Source organism: Vombatus ursinus, unplaced genomic scaffold, assembly GCF_900497805.2.
Source record: "Vombatus ursinus unplaced genomic scaffold, bare-nosed wombat genome assembly UNPS02014932.1, whole genome shotgun sequence".
Taxonomy (NCBI): domain Eukaryota; kingdom Metazoa; phylum Chordata; class Mammalia; order Diprotodontia; family Vombatidae; genus Vombatus; species Vombatus ursinus.
The window spans coordinates 3,819,129-3,842,826 of NW_020954710.1; the positions used below are offsets into that span (position 1 = coordinate 3,819,129).

Genomic DNA, 23,698 nt, shown 5'->3' on the forward strand with positions numbered 1-23,698 from the left:
CAGAAGCAAACACTTCTGAGGAGGGACAGGGTCAAAAGAGAGAATAAAATAAATGGGGGGTAGGATAGGATGAAGGGAAATATACTTAGTTTTTCACAGCATGTCTACTGTGGAAGTGTTTTGCATGACTACACATGTATAACCTGTATCGAGTTGTTTGCCTTTTCAATGAGGGTGGGTGGGGAGGGAGGAAGGGAGAAAATTTGTAACCCAAAGTTTTAAAAACACACGTTAAAAATAAAAAAATAAAAAAATTATAAAAAAAAAATAAAGGGCAGAAAAGATGTAGGATGATAGCAGGAATGGAAGGACCAAGTGAGGGTTTTTTCAGGATCAGAGAGACATGGGCATGTTTGTAGGCAGTAAAGAAGGAGCCAGTAGAGAGGGAGAGATTAAAAAGAAACGAAAGAGTCGGGGATGACAGGATGAAATGGAATCCCTTGAACAGGTAGAGGTTAACCTTGGCAAGGAGTAAGGCCACTTCATCATGGCAGACAGGAAAGGAATGGGACTACTTGTGCAGATAGAGGAGTTTGTTTTGGCAAGGAGAAGGGCCACCTCTACATGCTAGACACGGGTGAAGGAGATAGCAGGTAAGACATCTGAGTGCTATGAGATGGGGGGAATTGGAGAAGACAAGATGGAGCTCTTGTTGGGGGCCCTTGGAAGACCAGTCCTTGTCAAAGGACTTTTCTAGTTGGATCATGATGATATACTATGTTGGGGCTGGGTCCATTTGTACAAATGCATGCTGTCATTTCTTTTAGAGGCCCCTGTTCTTAGCTTGTCTCCTGTCTTCCAAGTTGCTAGTACCTTTCCCTCTAAAGTTATTTTTCATCTATTCTGTTTCCATCTTTGTCTCTCTCCATATCCACTCACATACAAGTTGTCTCACCCATTAGGATGTGAGCTCCTTGAGGACAGGGACTATTTTTGTTTTTTCTTTTGTATACCTGGTATTTAGAATAGTGCCTGACGCATAGTAAGAGCTTAAATGCTCATTGATTGATGATTCAGCAAAAGCATCGTGGAAGATAAAAAGACAAAGAAGACTAGTCCTCCCCCTTGAGATGGGACATTTTGGTAGCGGAATGAGACAGGACTCACAACTCTAGTACAAAATCTGGCCAAGTAATTCCCCTGCTTAAAAAAGTTCCAGTGACTCCTTATGCCTCTAGGATTCAGTCCACACTTGTCTCTTTGGGATTAAAAGCCCTTCACAATCCTACTTCCTACCACCTTCTCAGACCCATTTCCCATCACTCCCCTTCATTTACTCTGTGGTGGAGTCTAACTGATCTACACTAGCTGTTCTCCAAACTGGGAGTGAGTATTTCTGTCGGGCAGAGATCAAGGAAGACTTTGGGAGGTGGGGAGGGTGGCATCTATGCTGTATGATAAATAATGGGTAAGATTTCATCGGGCAGAGATTGGGGAGGAAGGAGGGCTATTGTGCAGGGGTAATGGGTGTGTAACGGTTCAGATTCTGCCTTAGACACTGATTATCAGCGTGACCCTGAGCAAGGCATTTACCTTCTCTCAAGCCTTGGTTTCATCACCTGTAAAAGGGGGACAATAACACCTACTTTACAGGCACGTTACTAGGATCCAGTGGGATGACATACAAGTATTGTAAAGCACTGTACAAACGCTATTATTGTTGCCTCATTGGTAAAAAGAAAAGGGCGGCCCAGAGGGATGATTTAAGGACAGTACTAGATGTTTTAATGGAGTCACTGGGAGAATGATGTTATAAAAGGGAAGTCTGGAGGAACTGGCCAAAGATGGTTCAAGTTTCAGCAGCTAGGTGGTGCAGTGGTTAGAGCACCAGGCCAGGAGGCAGGAAGCCTCAGACACTAGCCGTGTGACCCTGGGCAAGTCACTTAATCTTTTCCTGCCTTAGTTTCCTAAAATTAGCTGGAGAAGGAAATGGCAAAACACTCCAGCGTCTGCCCAAAAACCTCCAAAAATGGGTCTTGCAGAGTTGGATACAACTGAAAATGACTGAACAACAAAACAATGCAACATGGTGTAGTGGTTAGATCACTATACTAAGTCAGGAAAACCTGGACGAGAATCGCACCTTTGACACACACGAGTCTGTAAAATGAGAGGGTCAGACCAGACGGCATCTGAAGTACCTCTGACTCTGGCTCTTTGATCCAAGGTTTTGTTCTCAGACACGGTGTACAAAATGCTTTGCAGACCCTAAGACCTGCCTGGAGGTCTGCTGTTTAATGGCCCCAGACCTTCTGAGAGCCCTGTGCTGCTCGGGTATGGGCAGGCACCAGGCCAGGCTGTTTGCTGTCTTGGGGGAATGCAGGGTCCCAGCCGGCCGGCCTGGGGCGCTGATAGCCTTCGCTCTGCCGTCCTCCTTCTCTGTGCTTCTTCTGGGGAAAACGGGCAGTGACATTTCTGTGAGTCAGTCGAGGCTCCACCTGCTCCCTGGTGCTCCCTGATGGTGGCAGGGAGAGGAGACTCGGAGCTTCCCCAAATATGCCAGGCCTTGGCTTTGGAATGTCCTGTGTGCACAAGTGGAGCTGACCTGGCAATACCCAGGTGCGCTGAGGGTCGTCCTCTCTCATCAGGGCTCAGACCAGGCTGGGGGATGGGGGAGGGGTGAGAAGTCAAAAAAGGAGGCAGCTCCCTGTTGTGGCCTAAGGGCAGACTTTGGAGAGGGCTTGGGTTCAAATCCCAACTGTCATTTGAACACTTTGGTGATCTTGGGTGAGTCACTGTATACCAATCCTGGCCTGGAATTTCTCATGGTAAAATGAGGGGTTGAAACAATTCCAAAGGACTCATGATGAAACATGCTACCCACCTCCAGGTAGAGAGCTTCTTATCTTTTCTCTTCCTTCCTTCCTTTTTTCATTCATTCTTTCTTTTTTTCTTCTTTTTTGTCTTTCCTTTTTCCTTTCTGCCTCCCTTCCTTTCTTTTGTCTTTACTTCTTCCCTCATCTTTCCCCCTTCTTCATCTTTCTCTCCCTCCCTTCCTTTTTTGTCTTCCTTCCTGCTTTCCTTCCTTTTTGTCTTTCCTTCTTTCTTCTTTTCCTCTCTCCTTCTTTCCCTCCTTTTTGTCCTCTTTTTCTTTCCTTTGTTTTTCCTTCCTTCCTTTTTCTTTTGTCTTTCCTTCTTCATCTTTTCCTCCCTCCTTTCCTTCTTTCCTTCCTTCTTTTCTCCTTCCATCCCTCCCTTCTTTCCCATGGCTAATGTGGGAATTTGTTTTGCAACACTATATATATATATTAGTGATTTTTTTTTTTTGCCTTCTCAATGGGTGGAGAAGGGGGAGGAGCGAAGGAGAGAAAGAATTCAAAATTCCAGATCCAGGATCCTATGATCTGTGACTAGGTCTCAATGGATAACTGACAGATGACTGCAGGCTTTGGAGCTCAGAAGTCAAGATGGTGCTTAGAGACATCAACACCATGATTGAGATTTGTCCTTTTCCTTCAGACATGGCCCTGGGAGCTGTTTCTGAACCTCCCCTCTTCCTCTTTTTCTTTCTTTTCTTTGTCTTCCTTCCTCTCTCCTTCTGAGAGCTGACTGCAAGATTTGGCACTCAGAAGTCAAGATGGCGCTTAGAGACACCAACACCAAGATTGAGATTTGTCCTTTTCCTCCAGACCTGGCCCTGGGAGCTGCTTCTGAGCCTCCCTTCTTCCTCTGGGGGTGGGGAGACATCTGCCTGTGACTGCCATTGTTCCAGCTGGTCTCTGTCCTTGGGGTGACCTATACATTTCTCCCTAATTCAAAAAGAACATCTAGACTGTTTACTTCTCCCATGACCTCTTTCTGCTTTCAAGTCTGATGAGAATGAGTGCTAGGAGGTGTGAGGTTATTATTGCCCCTGGGAACTATTTACACTGGGCAACCAACCACCTGTGCCTCTGGCCTGACCCATATGAAGAAGGGCAGATTGGACGGCCCAGCCTGGCCCCGACTCGGGGAAGGAGCTCTGCTGCCCGACATTCCGTTCTAAATCCTCTTCCCTCTCAACTCCTCGATTTAATTCGATGATTCCAGGCCTGGTTATCCAGGCTGCAGATGCCCAAGATCCCAGTCTTCTCTCTTCTGGTATAAAGGAAAGGACAGCCTATTTGAAGCTTAGAGGATTGTAGATTTAGAATGAGAAGAGACCTCAAGGGTTATGTGGTTCAACTCCTTCATTTTACAGAGGCTCATGCAGATTAAGTGACTTGCCCAATGTTACATGGGCAGCTAGGTGGCACAGTGGATAGAGTACTCTCCCTGGAGTCGGGAAGACCCAAGTTCAAATCCGGCCTCAGATACTAACTAGCTGTGTGACCGCGGGCAAGTCATTTAACCCTGTTTGCCTCAGTTTCCTTATCTGTTAAATGAGCTGGAGAAGGAAATGGCAAACCACTCCAATATCTTTGCCAAGAAAACTCCAAATGGGGTCATTAAAAATTGGACGTGACTGAAACGACTCATCACCACCCTGGATCACAGCATCAAAGGTAGGATTTAAACCCAGCTTCTCTGACTCCAGAGTTGTGCCATAAGATGACCTGGCCTCCGACTTTAGCTCAGCTCCTTCATCCCCTTGAGCAGCTCACATAATTCTCTCTAGGCCTCAGTGTCCTCTTTTGTTAACTTAAGGGCTGGGACTCCATCTTCTGTGCTTTTTGACCTGTTATGTAGCTCCTAATTTTAGTGGCCAAAGAGGTGGAAAGTGGAAGGCAGAGAAAAAGGTAGAGAAAAGAATGCTGGATTTAGAGATGAGGATCTGAGTCTGAATTCTGGCTCTGCCCCTCACTACCTTGGAGAAGTATAAACACAAAATCTTGCACCTGGTTACAAAAAACCCCATAAAACTGGAGAGTTATGGGTAGACAGGAGATGTTCTGAAAAAGATCTGGGAGTCTAACTGGATTGCAAGTTCAACAAGAGTAGCAATGTGATGCCAAAAGAGCTAATGTGATCTTGACCTGCGTTAAGAGGGAAGAAAAGCTTCCTTGGTCTTCAAGCACAGGAAGAACGACTACTTGTTGGCATGTTGTAATGAAGATTTCTTTCGCTTATTGGTTGGGATTAGATGACTGATGAAGTCCTTTCCAACTCTCCAATTCCGTGGTTTTCTGACACACACACGTGTATAAATAAGTGGCAGTGTGGGCCATGTGTTTGACACATCGATGATACCTGACCTTGGCCAAGCCACATTACTTCTCTAAGACCTCAGTTTCCTCAGCTGTAAAATGAGGGAATTGCACAAATGACCCTTAGGTTCCCATCTGGCTCTAAATCCAAGACACAGTTTAAGCATTTAGTCCAGGAAGTTACCACTTAAGGTTAGAAATTGTCCTTCCTTCCCATTGAGGGCACAGGTCAGAGCTCCTTATGCCATATAACTATAGGAACTGTGTTAACATGACTGACACTGAATGTTACTGGTTACTGGTTACTGGTTACAGAATCTTTCCTTACTGCTTCTCATGGCCACCTCACTGAGTACTAGGGAAATAGCCTGCTGGGTGATAGTTGACTAGTTCCTGGATTTCATTCCATTTTTAAAGATTGTAAGCTCCTTGCTTTTGTACTAGGATTCCAGTGCTTAGCAGTGCCTGGAACCTAGCTGTGGTTGTCCAGTCATTTCAGTGATGTCCGACTCTTTGTGACCCCATTTGGGGTTTTCCTGGCCAAGATACTGGAGTGGTTTGCCATTTTCTTCTCCTTGACCTCCTCTGACAGATGAGGAAACTGAGGCAAACAGGGTTAAGTGACTTTCACACGGTCGCACAGCTAGTAAGTATTTGAGGCTGGATCTGAACTCAGGTCTTTCTGACTCCTGGCCAGGTGCTCTATCTACTGCACCACCTGGTTGCCCAGAACTAGGCACTTAATAAATGCTCATTGACTCACTGAGAGTTGCCTGGGACTAAGAAGTTAGGTCACTAGCCCACGATCACATAGCTGAGACAGTTCAAAGGCAGGATTTGAACCCGTCTTCCTGGCTTTGAGGATGCCTCTCTACCCACTCTATTACTCTGCCTACTCTATGCCTGGTTGAATGAATGAACCAGCTACCGTGTGTTCTAGCAGCCCTATGCAAAGCGTAAGCTACACATTTGTGAATCTAGGACTGGTCACCAGAAGGAGAGGGGGCTCGGGAACTCTCAGACAAGTCTGTGATCAAGTACATTCAGGGAAGCACGTCAGAGGTCTGCCCAGCCAGTGTAATCCTGACATGGTTCTTGGAGCCACCTGGAGAGAATGGAGACAATCTTAGGCTTTCTCTTCCTTCTTGTGGCCTGAATGCTATGCACCCTCTTGTGACATTTTCTCCAAAACAGGTTTTTAAATGCCTCTCTGCAATGGCTGATTTGAACACACAGAGGTTACTGAGGTGTGGTTGAAGGGGACAGTGATACAACCCAAGCTCTGGAGGGCTCTCCAGGGGAGGAGCCAGTCTGGACCGCCTCTGCCCGGTGCAGGAAGCAGGGCCTTGGTGGGGTGGTGGTGGTAGTGTGAGAGCGCCATGAGACAGAGGTAGGCTAGACATTTGTTGTTACAAGTAGAGAGAGGTAAATGGGGAGGGTGCGCCCAGGCGAGGGGAAGGAGAGGGGACAGGAGCAGGGGGTCCAGGGATGAGTGCATCCTTTGCCACTTTTGGTGACTAAGCTCTGTTGTTTCTGAGCTGCTGAAGGACACAAGTGTTTTCAATGCCCTTTGAATTCAGCTACTACCCAGAATTAGTTACAGCCTGGGTCTTAGGGAAAACCTAGAGCAAGGGTGGGGAACCCGTGGCCTTCAGGCCAACGTGGCTTTCTAGATCATTAAGTACAGCCTTTTGACTGAATCCAAATTTTTGTACTGAAGGTTGCAGGTTCCTCACTTCTGACCTAGAACATCAGAAAAGAAGGGAGAAAAAAGGGTAATGAGTCTTTGAAGTCAACAAACTATTTTATTCCACAGAAAGGAGGAGGACTCCAGTGTGAGAAATACAACAGTGAGGGGACCTTAACAGGTTGGTAAGGGTAGTGTTTACACAGTAACAAAACAGGTATTAGGATTACTTTCAAGATCATTTTCTTACACATCTGTTATCATAATGGGTCGATGCAGCTGCTGCAGTATCTGAGGCACAAACAATAATAGGAAATGGAGCTCCCCCTGGGGCCCCTCCTCTGTCCCCACAAAAGCTCTGCACATTCATGCCAGGAAGCACGGCATCCTGGGGACGTGGACGCTGCTCTTCTTAATCTCGTGATGGACAGGCAGGGCTAACTTTCCACTGAGAAAAGAAAGGCAACTGGTGTTAAGTAGCCAAAGAATGGATGGCTGAAGCTGGGATCTGAGGTGCTTCTGGCTTCCTGGATGCTGCTGGAAAAGGGCCAGGGTCCTCTCTGCTTCATTTGCTGTAGGTGGGAATTATTTTCTAATTGTTTTAAGGTTGAACAAAACTCAAATCAACAAAAAGAAAACTGGGTCTAGAAACAGAACCCACGTCTTAGATGGAGGCAGCATGAATCACAGCCAAATCTTGGATACTATAGTCCAAATACAAAATGGCGGCATTTTCTTAGGGCTAAAAAAAAGTTCCTTTACTGCAACCCAGGGAAAGCTAATAGCGAAATATGGAAATTGTGAAAATGAATCAAGCCCTCATCTGTCAACTTTCACAGCTGTGGGAAGAGGTTCTCCCTAGGCCTTGAAGAATCACCACCAGGCAGGTTCTAACCAAACACAAGTTGGGCTTCAACCCTGCTTTGACAAGGACAGGGGAAGGGCTGGAGAAGGTACTTCTATCCCCAACCACTCACCCCATGTAGCCTTGAGATCGATGCTGAACATGACTCTTCTATAGCTCAGATTTCAAAGATGACTGTTGTGCAATGCTGAGGAGATTTTCAACTATTTAAAGAGTTGCCTAAAATTAGAAAGGCGCTCAGGGCGGGGAGGTCATTTTGAACAGCAGCTTTCCAGAGTCCCTTTGGGCCCACCATTTGGCAGTGCAGAGACTTCTGTGGTCAAATGTGAGTGTATTTTGGCTGCAGCCTGTGGCCCAGGGTGGCTTTCTCTGGGAACCATGTGCTGCTTCTACCCACAGACCAGTCACATGACTCCCTTTTGGAAAGTCATGGAGCACTGGTGTAGAAGGCAACCCACTCTGGGTGTGGTGGGGGCCTCCTCTCACTTTAAAATGGTCTGGTTTAAGGAAGTATTCAGTGATCACAAAGGGGCCTTTTCAAAGCTGAACCATGGAAAGAAATGATGATTTGACACTCCGAGTCCTTAGCTGGCTGTGAGATCCTGTATAAAGAGGGGTCCCCAGTAATAAGGAAAGACTTCTACCTTGCCTCTTCAAAAGCTTTGGGTCTTGTTTTAATCCCCTAATGTAGTGGGAAGGGACAAAGTTGGGAAGTCCAACAGGCCTGACCCCCGGAAAAGACTTTCAGTCCACGTATTTGTGCTGAAGAAAACAGCAGGAAAAACGTGTATGGGAGAGACCAGCTTCATTTGTGTCTTGGATGGGTTTGAGTCAGAACTCAAACATCAAAATCATCCACACATCCACTGGGTGGGTGGGGGTCTTCTTCACATAACAAATGTTTAAAAATCAAATAGCCTTATTTAAAATACAACGAGCAAGTCAGTTCTAGGGGGAGGCCAGTCCTGAAGAGGTGTGTGTGTGTGGGGACCAATGTGTTATTGTGGGGGGACAAGAAGATGAGAATCCTTACCCTGGACTCTACCTTGGGATGGGACTGTCTGTGGGGACTCAGCCTGGAGAGGACAGGACCACTTTTCAAATGACCCCACTGATATTTCACTGAACAGGACTGACAAACAACTCCAATAGAACAAAATGTTCAGCCCAAGCCACTTCCTTTTCTTTTGTTTACAAGGTGCTTTTCTCCCTTTCTACAGGGCGGGCCCTCCAGTGTAGGGATCTGCCCCAATGCCCCTCCCTACTGTTCTTCCCCGAGGGTGGGGTATGTGCGTAGGGGGGAAGCTGGAATTAGATTCATTCTTAGTGTAGTTTTCTGATGAAAGAAATGCTTTAATGAGGCTTCTTCTCCCTGATCAACATGGTCTTAGCAATGCTACAAAGGGACCACTAATAACAATCAGAGAAATGCTCACAAAGTAAATCTGACTTATTTTTGGTAAGGGAACACAATTTAGCGTTGTTGTTGTTGTTTTAAGATTTGGCTGACTGGTTATAAAGACAAAGCAGTTCAAAAATAGCTTGTGAAAACGGAATCACCTTTCAGTTGGGGGCAAGAAATGCATGGAGAAATTAGCTCTGGAAAGCCCTGCCCCTTGATAAAGGGGGGTATTGGGACAGACTGCATGAGGCAGGACATCAGAGGGAAACCTATCATCCTGCCCTGTTTCCCTTTCCGAGAAGGGGCAGGGACTTACTTTCTGGTTTGGAATGCTGAGCAGAATGCAAAGACTGGACTGGGGCTCCAGCCTGGGTAATTCGACTTCCAAGGCCTGTTTATATCTCTTTAATATATACTGGATCTCAGCTTGATCCACTTCTAGTAATACTTTAATTTTCTTTTAAAAATAATACATAATATTCCTCAACTCTCAAGTATATCTTCTATACAGAGTGCCCTGTAGTAGATGCATAGAATTAGTGCAATAGAAGATTCGATATAATTTTTAATTTCTTTACAGTAAACAAACCTTTACACACACTACAGGTCCTGCTCTGAAACTTTCTCGTCTATTTACAAGTGCACAGTTGTACATATATACATGTTAACAAAATACAGGGCCATCTAAAAGCTAAGTTCATTTCAGATGCATATTTTTGACGTTATTCAACCAACACCTTTTTAAAAAATTCTTTCCCCATAATCTTAAAGTGCCCCCAAATATTGAATGTGATTTTCCATTTCTATTTTTCCCCTCAACAGTGCTCACTTTCTCTTGTTGCTCAAGATGGTTTCCCCCCACAGTTCTCTACTGATTTATTTGGCTAATAGAGTGGGCCTCTTCAGCCCGATGGCTTCGGGGCTGGTGTCTGGCGGCCATGCGCTCGCTCTCTCTCTCTCGGGTGGGAGGGTTTCTTCAGGAGTCCAGCTCCAACTGCTCTTGATTCTCACTGAGTCTCAACATAAGTTGTTGCTCATAGTAAAGACTTTTTGCATAGTTTATTTCTTGGGATAATTTGACCGCAAGGACTTCTGATTTCACGTGGACCTGGAGGTCAGAGAAGAGGAATAAAGCATGAGGTTTACAATGGGAAGTGGCATTAATTCCAAAGGAACGAAGGGAGGGTGGAAGGGGGTGGCAAGCAGATGGCGCCAGCTCTGGAAGATGCCACAATCTCCTCGAGGTGCTACAGATGGCCCAGACAGAACTGTACCTAGAGAACTCAAGCCCAAACTGGTCCTGTCTGGTGAATGAAGAACAATTAGCCACAGAATGTGAGGCCTTAGAAGGGTGTGAGTTTCTGTAATGCCTCAGTCTCTGGTACACAAAAGGCACTTAATAAGCACGTGCTAAATACATTTCCCCTATTCCTCCTAGTGCCTGAAGCCACTGGCATAGCCACACCGTCTTTGCTAAGTTGGCCTCATTGGCATAGAATGTAAGATTTATAGAAATGAAAATGTACTTGCTCCTTCGTCCCATTTATTTTGTGCTTTTAAAAAAAAATGAGAATAATTTTCTACTCCATCTCCTCCCCGCTTACAGTGAAGGCCCAGTTGGTGTGAATGATGAATCCCTGAGGTGGGAGTATTATTCTGTCCTTCTGCCATAGATCTATGGGGCTGGAACCAGTGACCATCCTTTATAGATGACACCTTCCAACAGCACAGATTTGGACACGTGGGGCCTATTTGCCCTAACTCGCTTTATTAACCAAGAAAAATGGAAGGTAAACCTAAGCATTAAGTCAGCCCTCTCTGACAGTGTACCCACCATCTGTGTCCCGCTCCCCCTGCCCCAGCCCCGAACCCCAGAATGGGAAGGCCCATTTCCTCTTCTTTTCTCTGACCCACACGGCCAGTGTAAGGGACCTGAGTGCACTAGCAGCAAACACACTTTCAGGGCTAACTGCTGCACTCACTCAGGCTATTTTTAAACAAACTGTCTTTAGAGGAGGCCTCAAGGCACAGGACAGCAGGGCACACACCATCTAGGTGACAACTTAACAAAGTTAAGAACTAAAACACACCCAAGCCTTTCCTTGGATCAGGGAAAAGCAGCACTGAGTAGGTGGGAGAGAAGGTACAGTGATTAACTGTAGAGTGAACCTGGGCTAAGAAAAGCAGTCACTGCAGAGAGATACGGAAGTCTGAAGCTCTGGCATCATGACATGCCTCTGAGCCCTGGGAATGAGGCCCCTACCCACTCCATGGCACCGCTTCAACCTTACAATAAACCTTGGGAGAGGACTCGGGGCTACACGCTGCCTTTCTCTGACGTCCAGAAACCTCGAGTTTGGGCAGTCATAGAAACGAGGGACCTCCGAGGCCATCAAACCTAACCCTCAAGGAAACTGAGGCAGGCAGAGGTGAAGCGATTTACCCAGGGCCACACAACTAGAAAGCATTTGAGTCAGCGCTCCCTGACTCCAGGCCCAGCGCTCTGTGCTGGGAGCCCTCAGCTTGCTTTTATCTCGTGTGATGACACAACGCTGTCCACCACCTGCTCTGTTGGAGGGCAAGTCTACACTGTTTTCTGGCTTTTCCAGAACAGTCCTTTAGGCTCACAAAGTCCCACCCTCCCCAGAGCACCCGCAGCATGGCACCGGTCCTCCCTGCTCCCCTGTGAGGCGAGTAGAGGAGACCGCAGTCCCATTTTACAGGTACAGGGCACTCAGCCGGCTGCTGGCAGGACTCATCATCAGGGAACACTCTGGCCTGATCTCCCAGCCGGAGCTTTACTCCCTCGGATTGATGGCTTGAGCTCAGGGGACCTAGGTCACCTAGATTTTGGGGCGAGACTTCCTGGGACATTGCTCCTGATCGTGTTCTCGTCCTGCTGGTAGGAGGAAATGAGGTCATGGCTAGAAAGGGCCAGCAGGCCTAGGAGGAGCTTCCTAAGCCTGAGTCTGTCCCCTGCTGTGTACTCATCTCACAGAGGAGGCTGAGGAGCCAGCTCAGTCTCACCATTGGTTTCTGATGGGAAGGTCCAGGGATCACGACCCCACTACTAGTATTCACTGCTTTCTTGGTTAGCTGCACATACACCTTCCCGTGGTCTTTGGAGACGAGGCAGTGGTAGAGGTCGTCATATCGGACTTCCAGGACGATGGCCTCTCGATCAACATAGTCTCCACTTTTTAGGAAGTAAACCGCTCTGGAGGAGATGAGGACGCAGTAGCTGTCAATGTTCTCTACGGCTATGAAGCTGTAGGAAGAAACCAAAGGGCAAATAAGGCACTGGGGTGGGTGGGGGGGTGGGCAGGCTGATTCCCTAACTGGTACATATCAGGAAAGCTATTGAACTGGTAAGGTGACAGCGGAGTCTTTCCCCAACTCCCCTCCCCTTGCACAGTTTAAACCTTCCTCCATTTAAGGCTGGGTTAGTTGTTGGTGGCCAAAAGCTGTTTGGAGTCAGAGTGAAATGGTAATCTATCTTTTGGGACAAATACTTAATCCTGAATTGAGAGCTGGGAAATTTAATTGCTTAACAATAAGGTCTTTACAATAAGTAAAGACACAAAGAGAACATATCCCCCTAAAAAATGACTGAGGCAAGAGAATGCGGATGATCAGATGGGACAGGCAAAGAAAAACCACACAGAAGACAGAGCTTGCAAATGTAAGAATGACCAGCCCCAAGCAGCAAGATGGTGCTTGCAAAGGTCTCTAGCCAGGGAAAGGGCGTGCAAAGCATCTTCACCTCTAGCACTTTCAGTTTTCCCAAGTCAAGACTGACTGTCAGTCAGTCAATAAACATTTATTAAAGACGTGCTCTGTGCCAGGCGTTATGCTGAGCCATGGGACACAAAGAGAGGCAAAAACATGGTCACTACCATCAAGGAGCCCACATTCTAATGGAGGAAATGGCAAATTAAAAAAAAAAAATCTAGCACATACCAAATAAAAGAGAAGGCACTAACTAAAGAGAAGAAGACTAGGGGGAAACATGCGAGGTCTCTCCTGCAGAATGTGGAATTTGAGCCGAGCTCTGAAGGGAGCCAGGGAATCCAGGAGGCACAAGCAAGCAGTAAGAACATTCCAGACATGGGGGACAGCCAGGGAACAGGCACCGGAGTCAGGATGTGGAGGATCTTTTGCCAGGAAGGGCACGTAGGACAGTGTCAGAGGACTGTAGAGCAGGTGGAGGTTAGGAAGGTGGGAAGGGCTTTAAATGCCAAACAGAGGATTTTATATTTGATCACGGAGGTCATAGGAAGCCAAATGGAATTTACTTAGCCTTGGGGAGGGGGGATGGGAGAGAAAAGAGAGGAAGGGAGAGAGGGAGGGAGGGAGAGGGAGAGAGAGAGAGAGAAAGAGAGAGAGAGAGAGGGAGAGGGAGAGAGAGAGAGGGAGGGAGGGAGACTATGCATTTAAGAAGTTGGGAAAGGTGGGGGAAAGGGGCTAGGTTATGAAGGGCTCTGAATATCAAACAGAGGGTTTTGTGGTCAATCTTGGAGATGATAGGGAGCCAGTGGAATTTATTAAGGGTATGTGTGTGTCACATAATCAGATCTGTGCTTTAAGAAAATCACTTTAGTGGCTGAATGGAGGATGGACTGGAGTGGGGAGAGACCTGAGTTAGGCAGATTACCCTAGCAGGCTACTGCAATAATCCAGGTGTGAAGTGATGAGGCCCTGTACCAGAGGGGTGGTGGCAGAGTCAAAGGAGAGAAGATGCTGCCAAGGTGAAATCAACAGAGCTTGGCAACAGCTTGGATGGGGGAGGGGAGGAATGGTTGTGAGCTGGGGGCCTGGAAGAATGGTGATACGATGCTCTCAACAGTAACAGGAAAGTCTGGAGGGAGGCACTGTTTGAGAGAAAAGCTGATAAATTCACTTTTGGCAACGTTGAGTTTAATACATATACAGCGGAGGTATTAAATAATAAAGCACTCCTGAGTGCAGTCCAAACCAGATTAAAATGTAATTGAGAAATATTTAGCAAAGTAAATAAAAATACAATAAAACGTAGGTAGTATTACATTTTAAAACCAAGTAAATAAACACCTGACAGGTATTCTTATGTATGGATTAGTGGCCCTTGTTTCTTTTTTTCCTAATTTTTATTTTCAGTCCCAAAATCTTTCCCTCCCTTCATCCCCTTCCCCAAAAAGACAAGAAATACAATATTCATTATACATATGAAGTCATGCAAAACAGATTTCTACATTTGCAATGCTGAGGAAAAAACAAGAAAAATAAAGTGAAAAAATATGCTCCATTCTGTATTCAAGAGTTCATCAGTTCTCCCTCTGGAATTGGATAGCATTTATCCTCACGAATCCTTTGGAATTGTCATAGAGCACTGTATTGATCAGAACAGCTAAGTCTATCACAGCTAATTATTGTTACAATATTGCCGTTTCTATGTAAGCTGCTCTCCTGGTTCTGCTCTCTTCACTTTCTATCAGCTCATATAAGTCTTCTCAGGTTTTTCTGAAACCATCCTGCTCATTTCTTACAGCACAATAGTATTCCAACACAATCATGTACAACAACTTGTTCAGTCATTCCCCAACTGATAGGCATCTCCTCAATTTCTTAGTCTTTGAGTGACCCTTGTTTCTATTAGAGTTTGATACTACTGGTCTATTGTACATCCAATTTAAAATGTCTAATAAGCCGTAGGAGATGTGAGACTGGAGGTGAGGAGAGAGGTAAGGACTGAATAACTAGATTTGTGAATCATCAGTGTAGAATCAACTGAGTCCATGGGAGGTGATAAGATCACCAAGTGAAGTAGTATGGAGACAGAAAAGAAGACGACTCAGGACAGAGCTGTCTGGGATACCCAAGATTAATGGGCACGATCCTCATGAAGATCCAGCAAAGGAGACAGAGAAGGAACAGTCAGATAGGTAGGAGAGCCAGGGGAGAGCAGTGTCCTGAAAACCTAGAGAGAAGAGAGGATCAAGGAGAAGACAGTGATCAACAGTGCCAAAGGCTGCAGAGAGGTTGGTGAGAATGAGGATTGAGAAAAGGTCATTGATTTTGGCAATTAAGAGGTTTCAGAGAGCTTCGGAAAGGGTGGGTGGAAAGAAAGTGAAGGCACTGAGTGTAAGTGGTTTTTTCAAGGCCTTTAGTCACAAACCAGAGAAGAGATGTAAGACAATGGCTACTGGTATTAAAGTGAAGAGTTTTTTTGTTGTTGTGGTTGTTTGTTTGTTTGTTTTCAAGGTTGAGGGAAACCTGAGCATGTTTGTAGGCAGCAGGGAAACAGACAGTAGGATAGGAAAAAAAATGAGGATGAGAGTGGGGGCAATCTGTTGGAGAAAAAGGGACCAGATCAAGAATGAATGGAGAAGTGTTTGTCTTGGCAAGAAGAAAGGCTACATCTTTATGCTAGACAAGGATGACAGAGGAGCTAATGGGAGAAGACATGTGGGTGATGTGAGATGAGGAGGGGAGAAGAAGGGGGAGCTCGTGGCAAATGGCCTATATATATATATATGTATTTGCTGAACATTATCAGGTCATATCCATATATATGTTAAAGTCTTGGAGTCAGGAGGGAGAAAGAGACTGAGTGAGGCCCTGAATTCATTAGGGAGGGAAAGAGAATGTCCTGTGGGTCAGTAGGTAAGGCTATAAGAATCTATCAGTCAGGGGCAGCTAGGTGGCACAGTGGATTGAGTACCAGCCCTGCAGTCAGGAGGACCCAAGTTCAAATCCGGCCTCAGACCACTTGACACTTACTAGTTGTGTGACTGGGCCAGTCACTTAACCCCATTGCCTAGCGCCCCCCCCCCCCCCCCCCCCAAAAAAATCTATAGGTCAGTAGTAGAGGGAGAGTCTGGAAGTGGCAGTGAGTAGAGAGTAGTCAGGCAGTATGACTAAAAGTACAGCCAGTGTTGGAGACAGAGGCCAAGGATGTCAGCATCATGAGGATGGAGGCAGATGATGGAAGGCATGAGAAAGAAAAAGAATTAAGATGAAAGCAAATTTGTTAATTATGGAGCAGGCATCCCAGGGAGCATAAGCCCTGGCTAGCCGCATTGCAAGGGCTTTTCGACAACGAGGCTACAACATCAAAGACAGGCAAAAGAACAAATGTTAAAGGTTAAATGCTGACCACTGCCCTGTCCTAGTCTCTTGGAATTTGAGATACTGATAGAATAGCACGACAACTTTTTACAGGCCAGCCTCGACCTGGGAAGTTCTGCAGCCTGAGGGTCACATCAGGTCCTGTCTCAGTGGACAGAGCTAGAGGAGTGTGCAGGCCAAGACCCCCGGGGGGCAGATAGCAAGGGAATGGTCCGTTCCTGCTGTGTCACCGGGAAGGGCAAGGGAAGCAGCGATTCTTCCCTTCTAGAAAGCCTCCCCCGCCACGATGGCTCTGTGACCAGAGGGCAGATGTGATTCGTGTGGGCATCCATGCTGGTTGAGGGCAGGACCCGGTTTTAATGAACCTTTTATTTTCTCCGGGGCTGATCACATTTCAGCTGTTGAACCGCCAGCTGTATCCCACCAATACCTATAACGCAGTCTGCAATACATGACTTTGAATGCTTTGTTAGCCTTGTCTTTGTGTATGCCTTATGCCAGGACATGGTAGACTCGGAGTAAAGAAATCCAGGTTCAAGTTCACACACTGACCCACACTGGCTCTGTGGCCTTGGCTAAGGCACTTTGCCTCTCTGGGCCTCAGTTTTCTCAGCAGTAAAAGAAGCGTAATAATTACAGGCTCATAGTTCTCCTCTCTGCCTTCAGCCCCACAGGAAGGAGCTTTAAAAGTAATCTGGCTCAAACCTTTCATTTTATAGATGGGGAAACTGTTCTGATGAAAGGCCTAGATCTGAGATACAAATCCAAGAGTCCAGAGAAACCTAGAAAGGTAAATTTATTTGAGAAAGTAGGAGCTATAGGATGATGTAGTGCTAACATTTTGATAAGTGGAGTAGTAACAAGTAGTTAAATAAGAAAAACAGAGGTCTTAGGGGTGTATTGATTCTGGTATTAGGGTTTAAGAGGAGAAAGAGAAGGGGGCAGAATAAATGTGCAAAAAGGAGGAAGAGAAGGAAACTGACTATGTATCATAATTGGGGTATATGAGAAGAAGTGTACACAAACAAGGGGAGCCTTAGAAGTGGGGAGAGAGAATAAAAGAACTGGAATCTAAGAGGGTGCTTTACATTGCTTCTCAGATAACTAGAGAGTGCCGAACAAGTTGGAATATGAATGTAATGGAGCGTTACTGTGCTGTAAGAAATGACAGGGGCAATTTCAGAGAACCCTGGGGGCTATGACCTGAAGCCGAATGAAGTTAAAAGATTCAAGAGGACAATTTAAACAACGACAACACTGCCAAAACAGCAACTCTGGAAGACTTTAAAATTGATCAAAGCAGTGGTATATCCTGTCTCCAACATATTTCTGGACACAGCTACTTTGCGGGTTCATTTTGCTGGACTGTGCTAATTGTTATAAAGTACAAAGGTTACCAGAGCTTTTCTCTCCCTTTCTAATTAAGGTGGGGGTTGGGAAGAAGGGTGGGGAGCAGGATGGCAACAGTGACACCAACCAAAAAAAAAAGGGCCATTGAAACATTTTAAAATGCACAGAAGAGGAAGGAAGGAAGTTCACAAGGAAGTACAGAGAGGCAGAGGATAGGAGGGTGGGGGCGTGGGATGAACCTCAGTCTCATCTGTAACAGATAAAGGAGCAGTGAACACACACACACACACTCACACACTCACACACATACCCCCAAACTCAACAGGGAAACAATGCGATTAGGGAACAAGACAGGATAATACAGGGGAGGGGACAGTCACAAGCAAAACAAAATTCCTGATTCTGAAGGAAGAATTAAAAAGGAGGAAAAAAGGAAACCAAAGAATGAGACTCTCCTTAGGCCACAGGGGAGGGCTGTGCCGATTACGGTATATGAAGGTAATGGAATGCATGCTGTTAAGGTGTGATGAAAGGGACATGGCAGAGAAACCTGGTTGTATGAGCTGATACAGAGCCAAGTGCTCAGAATCAGAAGAACCTTTTATACAAGGACAACGTGTTAAGGGGCAGCTAGGCGGCACAGTGGATAGAGCTCTGGCCTTGGAGTCAGGAAGAACCAGGTTCAAATCCGGCCTCAGACACTGGACACTTACTAGCTGTGTGACTCTGGGCAAGTCATTTAACCCCATTGTCTCATACCCCTCCCCCCAAAAAAGACTGAAGAACCCTGATCCAAGAGATGACTCATCACACCTTTCTCCAGAAGACCTATAATGATGCCTGCTGCCCACTTCCTGACCCAGAGTGTACATTTTGGGCCGTGGTCACCACATGAATATATTTTGCTTATTTTTTTAAACAAGCATTTTCCTTCCTTTTTCTCTCAGGAGGCTGGGGGAATGGAAAAATACGGATGCCCCAAAAGTAAGGGTCATCGTAACATTTTAAAAAATGCATAAAGAACAGAAGGAAGCAGACCATCAGGACAGTTCTAAAAGTAATGTAGACTTTAAAAAGTAAGCGATGTGAAATGAAGATTTATGGCTTCGTATAAAACCCTCTTTCTGTGTTCTGCTGTGTGTATGGAAATACTAGTTTAGGATAAAAACATAAGTTTTAAAAAAGTGTCCTGTGAATAATTTACAGAGGAGATACTACACATGCAAATAATCAAGAGTTAACTGTACCATCCAAAGCAAAGACATCCCAGTTTAATAAAGAGTGATAATGAATAATGGAAAGGGATCTTGAAAAAAGAATCTAAAACAAATTCCTTATCTTTTTTTTATTTTTGCTGAGGCAGTCAGGGTTAAGTGACTTGCCCAAGGTCACACAGCTAGTAAGTGTCAAGTGTCTGAGATTGGATTTAAACTCAGGTCCTCCTGACTCCAAGGCCAGAGCTCTATCCACTGTAACACCTAGCTGCCCCCAAATTCCTTATCTTGATATTCAGTTCTTCTGGAAGGCTCTTAAAACACCAGAATTGCAGGGCTGGAAACGTTCCTGCTTCATCTGACACATGAAGAAACTGAGCCCCAGAGAGGCTCCTGATGTGACTTGTCTAACAGCCCAGGGCTGGTGGCAGAACCCAAGTCTCCTAGCCCTTGGGCCCCTTTCCTTGTACCATGTTACACTATTTTTCTTTAATTGTTTCATGTGCATTAGCCCTTTTTCCTTAGCTAGACTAAAAGCCGTTTGAGGAAAGGGGCGTCTTCGACTTTTCAATCCTCACAGCTCCTCCCATCGGGCTAGGTGACCCAGGAATCCAACTATGATCTCTCCAGCAGGCACCCATGATGAAAGCTAGGGATGATTTTCCATTTCCAAGTAGCTGGCAACAGCATGAAGAGTTTCAACAGAGTTCCACCAGTTTAAGCCTAAAATAGAAATCCCCAGTGGCAGTTAGTGGCCAGGCCGACTTCCATGGAATTTATCATGTCCCAGGCTCTGAAAGTCTCTGGGGAGAGATGTTCCAGGTTAATCAAGTTGAATGGAATCTGAAATCATTTCTCCTGTCCAGGTCAAAGCAGGGGAGGAAGTGGAAGAGAGAATCCACTAACCATTAGAAAAGCATTATGTTCAGAGAGCAGAGGATTCCCCACAGAGTCTGCTAGACTTTGGATCTGATTGTGCCTGATGCCAGCTAAAAAACAGGAAACTGCCAGCCCATCTCAAGCATGTCAGAGGCAAGTAAGATGGCAAAAGAGGCCATGGACAGAGCTGGCCAGTAAGGTCACCAGACAGAGAGGGGCAAGGCAGTGGAAGGAAAGAAGCCATCTGTTCAATGCAGGGATGAAAGCTCAATGGTTTATGAGATGGGATTTTTCTTCCTTCAGAAGAACAGGGAGTTTTCTCCTGCTGATTTGGCACCACCAGCAGCTGACACATGAACTTTACAAGTGGCTGAGGTCTTTCAATAAGGGCAGTTCCTCTTAACACCCATGGCTAGGGACGCTCTCTCTGTACACACAGAAATACTTTTATAGGTTTTAAAATAGACCTCTTTCCAATAAGGCTCTGCTCCTTCCCTTCTACCCGAAAATGGCCACAGGTCCTTAGTCCTACTCAGAGCCTCGTTGGCAGACTTAAAGTATCTGAGCTGGGCCAGGGCTAAGGTTCAGGAGGTTCCGGGCTGTGGTCCAGGTGCCTCATCTCTCTGATGAGTATTAACAGCAACTGCCAGCTTACCTTGTGGGGTTGTTGGGACAAAATCAAGTGAAACTCCTAAATGTGAAATACGTTTGAGAAAGGAGAAGCAGCACGGAAGTCAGGGGAAGAAAAGCAACTTCCTCTTCGGAATTTCGGAACCAGGCAGCGGGCTGATGCTCATGCTCCTGGGTCCTTTACAAAAGGCACCCCCTTATCCCTGGCTGCCCTTCAAGCTTTCTTGTGAGATCTTCTGAAGATTTCACAGCCAGAGACAGTCTTCAGGCAAAAACATGAAAGGCAGGCCAGGGAGAGGGAGGGTCACCAGGAAGCAGTGCTGTGGGTGAGTGCTTATGTCCCGACACCACTATCTGCCGGGCTCTACTACCCCTTTCTGGATAGAAATTGTCAGGAAGGCTGAGGGTCTTCTTGGCATCTCCCTCCTTATCCATGCCTGCTTTCCCTCTATCACTACTCCCATTCCCAAGCGAAAGATGCCAAAGCAGGAAAAGTACTGAGAATACGGGACCTGAAAGCTGTGTGTTGTGAGCATTCGGGGTGCCCCTATCTGTGAAGCAATTAGAACTACTTACCAAGTTAATCTGCTTTTCTGGGGTGAACCTGCCCCCACGTGGGAAACAGCACAATTTCTTTATAGTACTTTAGGTTTACAAAATGCTTTCCAAACCCTGGGAGGCAGAGAGTATGAATACTTGTACTATCACCCTTATTTTATAGATCAGGAAACTGAGCCCAGAGAGGTGGCAATGGCTTTTCAGAGTCACAAAGCTCAGTTACTGTCAGAGTCAGGAATGGAACCCAGGTATCCTGGTGCCAAGGCTGGCACTCCAGTCGTACACCAGGGCCAATGAGCCACGCCAGTGAAATGTGGGACCTCTGGGACAGTCTTGGCAGGCTGGCTTCCCAAGGCAGTTCCTTCATATTATTTTTCTTGTCTTTTCCACAGTCTACGGTTCAGCACATCCTCTCCTTTGCTGATTACTACCCTGAGAGCACTGCTCTCCATAACTCCTCCATGGACCTTTCAAGAGCTGCACTGATGCCAACGAAGTCCTCATTAGCTGCAGGTGCTAACTCCGAAGCCACACACTTTATGGCCCACGTCTAGACACCACAGGCCTTCACACCATTTTCATGGATGAGACAAGCAGTGCTTAAGGTGTGACTGCCCCCAAGATGATAATCCAGCACTGGCCACTTGTCTAATCTTCCGGGAAGCACAAAAGGAAGACACAAACATGCTCTCAGACTCAGCCTGGATAGTGGCCCTTTACCCCCTTTGATCTATTATTAACTTGGAGTGAGGGAAATTGAAAAAATTTGGCCAGAAACACAAAGCATCTGGATGAGCTTTGCCCTTCATAGAAAATAGAGAACCAGATCCATGCAGGCCAATCCTCTGTATTCACATTCTGGGGTCATGGAAGAGGCAGTACTTTCCTTCTCTAAAGTCCATATTTTTACATACAATGTGTGCATGCATGTATGTATACACACATATACATACATGTGCACTGCCATAGCCGTTACACTCCTTGGGACAAAACAGTAATTATTACTACAGTTCTCATTTCTATTAACATTTTAAGGTTTTTAAAATCCTTTTTTTTTTCCATAGAAATCCTGAGAGGGAGGTAGTATAAGCATAATTACATTCATTTTTACAGATGAGGAAACTGAAGCTCTGTGCAGCAAGTATTCAAACCCAGGCCTCTTGATTCAGAGTTAATCATTCTTTTCTATTCTGCCTTTAAGTCATGCCTACTTATAGTCTTTGGACTTGACACAGTGAGAGGAAAAACAGTCTGGCCATACTGAGGTTCCTCAGTGCCTATGGACTTGACCAAAAAAAATTTTTTTTTAAACAATTGAAAATACTTATACATGTATATAAATAAAATAAATATAATTTATATTTTAAAATTGGTATGGCATTAGTATTAATGGTATAGTAAGAGGCCACTAACAGTCCCAATTCCCTGCCTCCCAACTCTGTTGCACAACCGTGGTCTCTCAAAGGCCTATAGGTCTTTGGGGAAGGCTTTAGAGGAAGGAGTCGCATCATCCTCCTGGACACCCCATGATCTTGTATCTATTTATCTGCGTAGATGTTGTATCCTAAGACAATGTAAGCTCCATTAGGGCAGGATCTACTTTTCCCATTTTATTTTTGTATCCCCAGTACCTAAGAAGGCCTTGTACATAGTAGGCACTTAATAAAGGCTCATTGGGCTGAATTATCTCTCCCATGTGGACCACTTCCCTCCTTACGTTCCTATTATTCCAATTCGTGTTCAGAGTACTTTGGATATACAGTAGAGAATAAGGGCCCTTACTATTAACCAACCTGAGGAAACCTGTTCGGACTCGGAATCTAAGCTGGTATCTTCCCAAGGAGGCCCAAAGGAGACGTACACAGAATTATGAATGTACAAGCCTCCCCTTCCAACCTGGCCTTCTGGGGTTCTGGGCAGCCTAATTTTTCCCTTTTCTTAATATCACAGGTCATTACAGAAAACAGAAACATCTGGATAGAGCCAGCAGCCCAACATGCTTACAGGTTCTCTCAGAATTGAGCAGCACATGCTAAACCCTGGCAGGTGGGCACAGTTGAGTAAATGAAGACGGAGAAATCCTCATAGCTCTTGATTCAGCTTGTATGAAGACAGATTCAGTGAGACAACAATCCATCAAAAACCTGACTTTTTATAACTCTTAAAATGAAAGCTTTTGATTCACAGAGCATCTCTCTCACAGAACTCCACTCTTCCATCTAATCCACCCCCAAGGTGTCCATACTCAACAGATGCTAATTCAGAGATGCTTAATTTCCTATTCTCTGAGCAAGAGCTTAGGGTTTCGGCCACATCCCCACAAAGGGCCCGTCCTTTTGGAAGACTTAAAGATGAAGTCCTTATTTCGTAAGTAGGGTAGGGATAGCATTAGGGGCTGGATGTGGGATTTCACTGGTATAAGGAACAAACTCCTAGCAAAGCAGGTTGGCATTTTCTCCGTAATTTAAGAGTCTTAGGGAGCTTCCTGGGGCATAGAGAGGTTGAGAGCCTTACTCACAGTCACCCAGCCAGGACAGGTCAGGGTTGGGCCTGGAACCCAGGTCTTCCTGGCCTTAAGAAATTATACATAAATTAAACTATGTGCTAGTATGGATAACACATAAAATCATTGCTTCAACATCAAAATAGTTCTACTTTGGCAAAATGCCCCACACAAAAGGAGGCATCAAGGCATAGACATTTGATTAGAGGCAGCCAGGTGGTGCGGTGGACAGAACATTGGACCTGGAGTCAGGTAGACCTGTTTAGATACAATAATAATAATGATAGTGTATATATAATGTTTCAAGGTTTGTAAAATGTTTTACAAATATTATCTCATTTAATCTTCACACTCACCTTGGGAGGGACGTGCTATTA

At 45.6% G+C, this 23,698-nt stretch overlaps 1 protein-coding gene across 6 annotated transcripts in view; it reads right to left on the reverse strand.

Moving 5' to 3' along the window:
- Nucleotides 1-6,911: 6,911 nt before the first annotated feature.
- The window catches only part of VPS13D (vacuolar protein sorting 13 homolog D), a 329,312-nt gene continuing 312,525 nt past the window's right edge, over nucleotides 6,912-23,698 (reverse strand). For all 6 annotated transcript variants that reach the window (XM_027843937.1, XM_027843939.1, XM_027843934.1 and 3 more), the window contains 2 exons: nucleotides 12,108-12,348; nucleotides 6,912-10,188 (listed from right to left, as the gene is read on the reverse strand). In XM_027843937.1, coding sequence (XP_027699738.1) covers nucleotides 10,057-10,188; nucleotides 12,108-12,348 — 373 coding nt within the window. In that variant the 3' untranslated portion in view covers nucleotides 6,912-10,056. The remainder of the gene's footprint in view (nucleotides 10,189-12,107; nucleotides 12,349-23,698) is intronic.